The sequence below is a fragment of the Myotis brandtii genome, unplaced genomic scaffold (genome assembly GCF_000412655.1).
Source record: "Myotis brandtii unplaced genomic scaffold, ASM41265v1 scaffold250, whole genome shotgun sequence".
Taxonomy (NCBI): domain Eukaryota; kingdom Metazoa; phylum Chordata; class Mammalia; order Chiroptera; family Vespertilionidae; genus Myotis; species Myotis brandtii.
Window position 1 is genome coordinate 4,486,311 of NW_005359478.1, and position 10,146 is coordinate 4,496,456.

Genomic DNA, 10,146 nt, shown 5'->3' on the forward strand with positions numbered 1-10,146 from the left:
AAGCCCATTGTCACATAACCTGCATGGCTGTCGCTGAATGTGATTTTCACTAGTGAGTCCTCTAATCAGAGGTGTTTTAAGATGGAGCCTAGAACCAGCTCTGTAACAGTGCTCTCTTCTGTGACAACAGCATCTTCCCCTTCTGAAAACATGCAGCGGCCAAGGTGAGACTTGATTCCTCAACACGTGCGAAGCTCATTCCTTTGCCTTAGTCACCTCCATCCTCTCCATTTCCCCCCCAGGTGCTGGTGATCGGGTGTGGTAACTCAGAGCTCAGCGAGCAGCTGTACGATGTGGGCTATCAGGATATTGTGAACATTGACATCAGTGAGGTTGTCATCAAGCAAATGAAGGAACGCAATGCCAACCGACGGCCCCAGATGAGCTTCTTGAAGATGGACATGACACAGATGGAGTTTCCTGATGCCTCTTTCCAGGTGGTGCTGGACAAGGGCACCCTGGATGCTGTCCTGACAGATGAGGAGGAGAAGACCCTGCAACAGGTGGACAGGATGCTGGCTGAGGTTGGCCGTGTCCTGCAGGTGGGCGGTCGCTACCTCTGCATCTCCCTGGCTCAGGCTCACGTCCTGAAGAAAGCAGTGGGTCACTTCTCCAGGGAGGGGTGGATGGTCAGGGTGCATCAGGTGGCCAGCAGCCAGGACCAGGTGTTGGAAGCAGAGTCTCGGTTTCCCCTGCCTGTCTTTGCCTTCATCATGACCAAGTTCAGGCCAATCCCTGGCTCTGCCCTTCAGATCCTCGAGCTGTGTGCTCAGGAGCAGGGCAAGCCTGTGCGGCTGGAGAGTGCTGAGCGGCTGGCCGAGGCGGTGCGGGAGCGTCAGCAGTATGCCTGGCTGTGTAGCCAGCTGTACCGCAAGGCCGGGCTGGGGAGTGTGTCCCTGGACTTGTGCAATGGGGACACGGGGGAGCCACGCTACACCCTCCACGTGGTGGACAGCCCCACTGTGAAACCATCGCGGGACAATCATTTTGCCATTTTCATCAGTGAGTTGGGATTGGTGCCTCTCTTCCCTGGAAGGGCTGGGCTGGGGCGTTGGTGGATGGGTATGCCTTGGCTGGTTTCATCTTGCAGGGATGGTCCTTTCAGAGGTTAGACTAGCCAAGGCATGAGGAAGAAACAATAGCAACTCTCCAGCTACCTTAGATTTGAAGCTTATTTCTTCTCATCTTCCATCGCAAAGCCTTGGTGAAGTGGGAGAATGGGGTTGGTAGGCAGGAGAGAAGTAATACAGATGCATTTAGGCAAGTCACACGCTGTAGAGATGGTAGTTACTTTGTAATGTTGAGGGGTGGGAGCTGTCCAGTCTCAGGTCTGTAGCCTTTAAGCTGTGGGACCTGGGGAAATTGCCGTGTTTCTCTGCTGAATTAGAGAGACAGTACAGAGCAGTGGCTAAAAAAGGTCAGCTCTGGAACCAGATGATTTGGGTTCCAGTTCTGTCCCAGTCACATCTTGGTGATGTGACATTGGACATGTTATTTGTTTTCTGAGACTCAGTTTCCTCATTCATAAGTGACATCATAACTACCTTGTGTAGTTGTGAGAAGTGTCAAAGCTCTTAGGAAGGTGCCTGGCACATGATAGCTGCTCTATGGACACTAGTGTTATTATTGAAAGGGGTAAACGATACCAGATTTACTAGTACATTAATAATGATAAAAAAAAGAGAATATGAGAGAATGCTTTCAAAAATAAAATATTTTAGATAAATGCAAGGTGTCGATATGGTCATGTGGAAGGTGCCTGGCACATGATAGCTGCTCTGTGGACACTAGTGTTATTATTGAAAGGGGTAAATGATACCAGATTTACTAGTACATTAATAATGATTAAAAAGAATATGAGAGAATGCTTTCAAAAATAGAATATTTTAGATAAATGCAAGGTGTCGATATGGTCATGCTGGCCACTTGTTTCCAGATGACTGCGCCATTTTTCCAAGTATTCCATCATCCTACCTGCACATGTGGGAGCAAACATGTGCCTGGACGTGAGCATGGAGTCTGGGGCTGGGCTGCCTGGGTTTGAGTTCCAGCTTTGCCATTTATTAGCTCTGTGACCTTGGGCAAATAATGTAACTTCTGTCTCAGTTTCCTCATTTATGCAATGGGACTAATAATACCACCTGCATCCCGGGCTATTGTGAATATTCTATGAGTTTCTATTTGTTAACTGCTTGGAATAATGCCTGGTATGTAATAAGTGTTGGTAGTACTGCTATTTTTTCCCTTGCACACGTGCTCACACTTCTTATTCCCCCTTGGTCCTGCCTCATGTCTGATGGCAGCTTTGCTCTGGGCCTTGTGCTCCAGGGACTCGTAGCCCCTCAGTGGGTCACAGTTGGAAGGGATTCTGGGCCTGGGCAGGGCCTGGCTCTCTGCCATGTGGTCATATCGGTAGTGGGCTTGCACACTCTTCCCGGGGCTCCCTGTCACCAGGCGCCTGTTTCCAGTCCCCCAGGGTCGGGAGACCGAGTGGCTCTTTGGCATGGAGGAGGGCCGGAAGCAGCTGGCGGCCAGCGCTGGCTTCAGGAGGCTGATCACAGTGGCCCTGCACCGAGGTCAGCAGTACGAAGGCATGGACAGCATCCAGGCCGAGCTATCGGCCAGAGTCATGGAGTTGGCCCCGGCCGGGATGCCCGCCCAGCAGCAGGTAAGGAAGCTCGGGCAGCAGCTTTCACAGGTCTCTGGAGAAGTCACACTAGCAGCTGGGAAGGCAGAGGGTGTCCTGAAAGAAGCTAGGGCAGGGTCTGTGACCGTAGTCGGCTCCTGGAGGGCATGTCAGCAGCTAAGAGCTGAGTGGGCATCAGTCACATTCCTTTGCCCCAGGCAGTGTGAGGAAGGCCAGCGGTTGCCGATATTGAGACCCACAGGCACATCTGGGTCTGGGGTTGGGAGGTCCTCTCAGACCCACAGAGATGGCACGAAGGAGATGCTCCAGCTCTTGCAGGCTCCAGCTCTTCATTCTGTGAATGACTTGGACTGTGTATTTATTTCCTCACTTGTGCACAAGACTCTCTCGACCTTTTTGCTGCTGCTGCTTTTTTTTTAAATCTTTATTGTTGAAAGTATTAAATATGTTCCCTTTATTCCCCCATTGACTCCTTCTAGCCCACCCTGCCCCTTTTGCTTCTTGGAGCCATCATTATCTGAGGGTAAATGGATACGTTCAGGATATGAGCATTGCCGGTCTGGTGTTTTACTGGGAAGGAAGCTGGAGGTTTTTTGCCAAAGTGGTGATATGGAATTACCAGTTGACATGGTCTGTCTGATGCCATCCTGGTCCCAAGGCAGGGTAATGGGCAGGTGACTTTATCCTTCTTGACAGAGGGGAAAGCCAGGGTACCTGGAGGCTGGGTGCTGTAGTAACAGATCTGAAAAAAAGAGTAGGCTCCCGATTCAGAGCCATCATTATCTGAGGGTAAATGGATACTTTCAGGATATGAGCATTGCCGGTCTGGTGTTTACTAGGAAGGAAACTGGAGGTTTTTTGCCAAAGTGGTGATATGGACTTAGCAGTTGACATGGTCTGTCTGATGCCATCCTGGTCCCAAGGCAGGGTAATGGGCAGGTGACTTTATCCTTCTTGACAGAGGGGAAAGCCAAGGTACCTGGAGGCTGGGTGCTGTAGTAACAGATCTGAAAAAAAGAGTAGGCTCCCGATTCCCAGCCTGGGTTCTGCCCACGAGGCTGACCTGTGCTTACGGAGGAATGTATGGAGTCTTCCTGGTAGACTTGGGGTTGGTGCCCCTCGGAGAGACCCAGCTCCTGGGGGAGGTTCTTTGTGACCTTCTCTCACCAGTGCCTACCTCTCTGCAAAGTCAGGAATCCCTGGTGATTATCACATATTCATGTAGGTCTTTGAAAAGCAATAGATGTAAAGACTGGGAAAGGAAACAGAACAGTTTAGGGGAGAAATGTATTTTTCTCCTAATTTTTTTCTTCTGTTTAGAATAATGGGAGAAAAGGATGAGAATGGCTAAGGGAAGGGAGACATCTCTTCACGTTTGGAGTGGGTGCTCTCCCCTGGATTTCGTTATCTCATCCCCGTTCATATTCTTTCTCTCATAATTATAGTCTCTTCCCAAGGGTTCTCTCTGGCTTCGATTGTCCTGGATTGTTGAAAGTGCTTTAGAGGATTACTCTTGAGAAACTCCTATTTTTCTTGGGGGAGAACCAACTGCATTTTATAATGGTTTTTGGGGGGATCAGTTAGTTTTCAGAAAGGTAAATTAAGCCTTAATGAGATCAAGTCAAAGGCCCCAGAGAGGAACTGGAACAGAAGGGCACACCTGCGGAGTTCTACTGCCCAGAACCAAGGCATGGATTCCTCAGATATACACAGGGAAGGGGGTCTACTTTCTCACGTTTCTTAGCTGAGCTGGTGGTTTGACCACATCTTTGCTGTACCTTCAGGTGCCTTTCCTGTCCGTGGGTGGGGACATCGGGGTGCGGACCATTCAGCACCAAGACTGCAGCCCCTTGAGTGGCGACTACGTCATCGAGGACGTGCAGGGGGATGACAAGTGCTACTTCCGGCGGCTCATCTTTCTCAGCAATAGGAACGTGGTGCAGTCAGAAGCCAGATTGCTGAAGGCTGTGTCTCACAAAGGTGAGGTGTCAGCGGCACACTGGTGGGACCCACATGGACACAGCATGGACTCTTGATTTCAGGTGGTCAGAAGGACCTGGGAGTGTGGCCGAGATGTAGGACAGACCTGGGTACCTGTGACCAGAGGCACATGGCCAAGTGGGTTGTCCTCTTAGACCACTTGGGCTGGGCACGTTGGTGGGACCCACATGGACACAGCATGGATTCTTGATTTCGGGGGTCAGAAGGACCTGGGAGCATGGCCGAGATGTAGGACAGACCTGGGTACCTGTGACCGGAAGCGCATGGCCAAGTGGGTTGTCCTCTTAGACCACTTGGGCTCTTAGGGTGTGAGTGGCCATAAGCGGAATAGAGGTCTGTGTTCTGTTCTTGAGCCAACCCTGGCTGTGAAATGATAAGGAGCAGGGCTAATGGATTACCAAGTAAACATGATCATCACTTTAATGCCTTTAGTTTAAAAGCCACTTGCTTTACAAGTTCCACATACATCCAGGTACTAATTCAACAGGGCTCTGAGGTGAGCCATTTCTGCTGTCTGAATGGTACAGTAGAAAGGTGATAGGCATTGGAGACAGTCCCGGGTTCAAATCCAGGTACAGTAGAAAGATGATAGGCATTGGAGACAGGCAGTCCCAGGTTCATATCCAGGCGGCACTACCTACTGATTCTGGACCTAATTATTAACTCTTCAGATTCTCATGTGTTCCATCTGCCAGTAATTGGAATTAAAGGGCTGTTATAGGACCTAAAAGAGTAAAAACCCTAGGATAGCAGTTGGCATAGAGGAGGTAATTGTAAGTCCTTCCCTACAAGAATTTATGAAGATTCTGTTAGTGGCCTTATATTTCTCGTAGGAGAGGTACCAGGACTCCTAAGTTGAGTTTTCCCAGGCTTTGGGGTATCATGTTCTATCTGCCAGTAATTGGAATTAAAGGGCTGTTGTAGGAGCTAAAAGAGTAAAAACCCTAGGATAGTAATTGTCACAGAGGAGGTAATTGTAAGTCCTTCCCTACAAGAATTTTTGAAGATTCTGTTAGTGGCCTTATATTTCTCATAGGAGAGGTATTAGGACTCCTAAGTTGAGTTTTCCCAGGCTTTGGGGTATATCTTTACCACTTTCCTTTTCAGACTCTGACATGTAACCAGTTCAAGTTCCTGCACATTTAACGCTTGGGTTTGTGAGTGAGATCAAGTCAGCTGCAGCCCACTGCCCCTGGTGCTTTGCTCTCTGAGGACCAGTGGACTAAGCACAGGACTTCATTGTCTCTCTTCATTTAGCCCAGAAGAAGCGGAAAAAGGACAGGAAGAAGCAGTGGCCGGCTGGTACTCCAGAGGAGCCCCCTGCAGCCCAGGGGCAGTCCATCGATAAGAGCTACCTGTGCTGTGAACACCACAAAGCCATGATCGCCGGCCTGGCCTTGCTGAGAAACCCCGAGCTGCTCCTAGGTGAGGGGGTTGTCACTGCTTCCCCCAGGGAGGAGCGTGGGAGATGACAGAGCTAATCAAAGGAGCTGCTTGTGAATAAGAGCAGTGATCACAGACCGGCAAAAGCATAAACATTCATATCTTTCTCATTCCCAACCTGCTTCTAAGTTAACGAACATCCAAATAACTTTTTCCTCACACTGAAGTTGTCATGTTGAAATGGCCATACATGTCGAAGTCTGAAGTTTTTTCTTCTACTCATTTATTTAAAAATTAAGGTGTGAAGTACATCCAGGGAGATAGGTAAAGTACACAGATCTTCAGCTGTTCAGCTTGATGAATTCTCACATATGTATATACCCACGTAACCAGATGGAGCCTTTAAAAACCATGTCTCTGGGCCCTGGCCGGTATGGCTCCGTTGGTTGAGCATTGTCCTGTGCACCGAAAGGGCACTGGTTCGATTCCTGGTTGGTCAGGGCACATACCTGGGTTGCAGGCTCAATCCCCAGTAGGAGGTGTGCAGGGGGGCAGCTGATCAATGTTTCTGTCTTACATTGATGTTTCTCCCCCCCCTCCCCTTCTTAACTCAATAAAAACACATTTAAAAAATAAAAATAAATAAAAACCATGTCTCCAGAGAAATGCCTTTGCACTTAAGGAGAATTTCTCTCCAGAGAAATGCCTTTGCACTTAAGGAGAATTTCTGGCTTTTCGGTAATGCATTATATGATTCTAGCTTGGATTCCTACTTAAAAACCCACATTACAGGCAGTGCAGTCAGCCTTCTCACTAATGACAGGTTTGGATCTGACCACAGTGGTGAAAGCGGTCATATTTCTGTCTGCGTTAGAGCCGTCCTCACTCACAGTCCCTGCGTGTGTCCTCTGGCCCATTGTGGCATTGATCTATGTGGAATCCACTGCCTTGTGATCATGAACCAGGTGTTGGCCATTGTAGACCCCCATTTTGTAGAGGGGTCCAATAAGGCTTATGGTGGGGACGCTTGGTGACGAGTGCTTTGGGATTTTTAAGGGGCTACAATAACACACTGGTCATCTTCTGGATCTGGAAAGGGAAGGATTGTGAGGCCAGGATTGAGTTTTCAGATGTCAACATAACTCCTAAATTTTGGGATGAGACAGGGAGGCCAGGCCCCTAAATCTGGTATCCCCTGGGCGGAGCCAACAATTTCACTCCCTCTTTTGCCCTCCTGAGGCTGGTACCAAACTTTCCAGTGAGCCGATGGTAAAATGATGCTTTCTTCCTGTATTACAGAGACCCCGCTGGCTTTGTTGGTGGTAGGCCTGGGCGGGGGCAGCCTCCCCCTCTTTGTCCACGATCATTTCCCAAAGTCCCGTATCGAGGCTGTGGAGATCGACCCGTCCATGTTGGAAGTGGCCACCCAGTGGTTTGGCTTCTCCCAGAGCGAGCGGATGAAGGTCCACATTGCAGATGGCCTGGACTATATTACCAGCCTAGCGGGAAGAGAAGGTACTGCTACCGGGGAACTTGGGGGGTGTCAAGGGAAGATTGATCCAAGGTTGTCAGGCCTGTGAGGGCCTCTAGACTCCATCTCTGAGAGGGTGGCATCAGCACCATCCTAGTCTTTTTCCTGTTGACTTGTTGACATTTTTTTCAGTAACTGCAGAGTGCCAACCATATGCTTAGCTCTGTGCTAGGGGCTAGGGTCTAGCAAGTACTACGGACTGTCTCCTGACCTGATGGTGCTAACAGACAGTGGGCTTTTCTTTTGACCCTGCAACATTAACACCTCCTCACCACCTTAAGAAACCTCCAGGATGTAGCTGGGTGAAGAAAGATGAAGAACAGTTGAGGGTTGTGTTGGGAGGTGTTTTTTCTAAAATCAGCTGGAAGTGAAGCCAGAAATAGAGCAAAACACTACGAACTGTTTCCTGACCTGATGGCGCTAACAGACAGTGGGCTTTTCTTTTGACCCTGCAACATTAACACCTCCTCACCACCTTAAGAAACCTCCAGGATGTAGCTGGGTGAAGAAAGATGAAGAACAGTTGAGGGTTGTGTTGGGAGGTGTTTTTTCTAAAATCAGCTGGAAGTGAAGCCAGAAATAGAGCAAAACAGCATTCATGCCAACCACTGGTTCCAAATCTCGGACGTTTGGCAGTGTCTGCACGTGTTGTTGGTTTTCATAACCATTGGGTAGGGGTGCTTCTGGCATCTGGTGGGAGAGACCAGGGATGCTGCTGAACTTCCTACGATGCAGAGGACAGCCACCGACGACAGTGAATTGTCTGACCCCTAATGTCAGTAGTGCCGAGGCTGAAAAGCCCTGAGGCAGATGCTGCTCAGTGGGGATCCCGACAGCCCTCCAGCTTCTGGGTTTAAGGTTCCGTTTGTTCTAATATTTCATATCCCAGACTTAGGACAGAAGTCCTATTCATGTTCTGCAGGAGGTCCCTTGATCCTTCTGCAAGTTCATAGATAGGCTCCTGGTGACTTATGCTTTCTGGAGCCTGAGTCCCTTGGGGAAAAGTCAGGTTGGTTCAGTCCTAAGTGAACCTGGGGGACTCAGGCCCACCTTTCCTGGTCTGCTCGTTCCGTAACTGATGCCTGGTTCTCATTGGACCAGAATCTCTTCCAGTAAGGGTGTGGCAAACCAGAATGACATTTTGGTGCTGGGATGAGTATATTTGGTGCTGAGATGGACAGATGCTGCCTTAGTTTAACTGCAAACTGACCATATTAAGAGTTTCATAGGTTCCCTCTCTGAGGCTAGAGTCATTCTGGGGGCTCAGGCCCAAGATAGCTAATAACATGTGAAGCATTTAAAACAGTACCAGGCGTGTGGTAGGTCAGCCCTTAAAGGCTTAGATCCCTGCTTGTCCAGATCAATGATTCTCAGCTCTGACTGCACTGATAATTACTTGGGGAGCTGAAGAGAAATGCCAGGCCTCCCGGGAGGTTTTTAACTCAGCTGGGCAAGAAAGGAGCCAAGGTTCTGTAGGTATTTAGAAGCTTCCCATGGTGACTAGAATGTCCTGTCAGGATTGACAGCCACTGGGACAGATAGACTCTTAACCAAGTAAGTACCCTGCAGAATGGGCTCCAGAAGATGAGACCAGGCCCCGTCTTTAAGGTGGGGTTCTCACAGCAGAACCTTGGTGATGATTCCTCTGGATGGTGATGTCAGTGGCACATCCTCCCTGTTGTCCTCTGGCTCAGCCACCTGTGCCCACTACAGGTCACAGGAGAGATGCAGTGTAAGAATGTAAATGGCCTTATTTTACCCAACAAAGACAAAAAGTTTGCTTCTCTTTCCCAGCACGGCCTCAGTATGACGTGATAATGTTTGATGTGGACAGTAAGGACCCAACACTGGGAATGAGTTGTCCACCCCCAGCATTTGTGGACCAGCCCTTCCTGCAGAAGGTCAAGAGCATCTTGACTCCTGAAGGTATGAGAACGAAAGGTCAGGAAGGGGGGATGGATGGGTCCTTCAAAAATATTTTTTTTTATAATGAAAAATGCACATATCATAAATGTGTAACTTGATCGATTTCCTTCCTTTGAACAACCACTTACCAGCACTGAACACACAGCATTTCCAGCGCCCTAGATGTCCACCTCTCACCTCCTCTTTGGGATAACCACTCTCCCAACTTTTACCAGCACGCCTTAGTCTTCCCCATTTTTGTTCTATATAAATGCAATAATCATACAGATTGTAGTCTTTAAGTTTCTGTTTTCTTTCACTCAACTCGATGCTTGTGAGATTCATCCATAGTATTGCGTTTCCATTGTTCCTTTCATTGCTGTGTAGCGTCATTGTGTGGCTGTAGCGCTCAGCCTCCCCCTCTGCTCTTGGTAGTCGGGCTGTTTTGCTCTTGGGTGCTTTTATAAGTAGTGCTGCCGTTAACATTCGAACGATGCCTTTTGGTGAGACATGGGTGGGTCTGTTGGGCATATACCAGTACGAGGGCTGTAATCGCTGGATGGTAGGTGGAGCGTATGCTCAGCTTTCGCAGATGCTGCTGCCGGTTTTACAAAGTGGTTGTAGTCATTCACACTCCCACCACCACGGCAGCGCTAGCTCCCAGTCACATTCCTCCCAC

The 10,146-nt window shown here is 49.0% G+C and overlaps 1 protein-coding gene across 1 annotated transcript; it reads left to right on the forward strand.

Annotated features, from left to right (window-relative positions):
- METTL13 (methyltransferase like 13) lies at positions 1 to 9,752 on the forward strand. The gene is made up of 7 exons (XM_005867653.2): positions 1 to 1,002; positions 2,469 to 2,668; positions 4,432 to 4,627; positions 5,906 to 6,073; positions 7,331 to 7,546; positions 9,357 to 9,488; positions 9,620 to 9,752. Exons 1-7 carry the CDS (start codon positions 348 to 350, stop codon positions 9,679 to 9,681), a joined length of 1,629 nt encoding a protein of 542 aa, XP_005867715.1. The 5' UTR covers positions 1 to 347; the 3' UTR covers positions 9,682 to 9,752.
- The last annotated feature ends 394 nt before the right edge of the window (positions 9,753 to 10,146 follow it).

What these genes read in the sequence shown, in the direction of transcription:
- METTL13 (XM_005867653.2), top strand. Translation starts at nt 348, where the DNA reads ATGAAGGAACGCAATGCCAACCGACGGCCCCAGATGAGCTTCTTGAAG. An exon ending in TCATTTTGCCATTTTCATCA is followed by an intron (nt 1,003 to 2,468) that starts GTGAGTTGGGAT and finishes GCCTGTTTCCAG; the next exon opens with TCCCCCAGGGTCGGGAGACC. An exon ending in GAAGGCTGTGTCTCACAAAG is followed by an intron (nt 4,628 to 5,905) that starts GTGAGGTGTCAG and finishes CTCTTCATTTAG; the next exon opens with CCCAGAAGAAGCGGAAAAAG.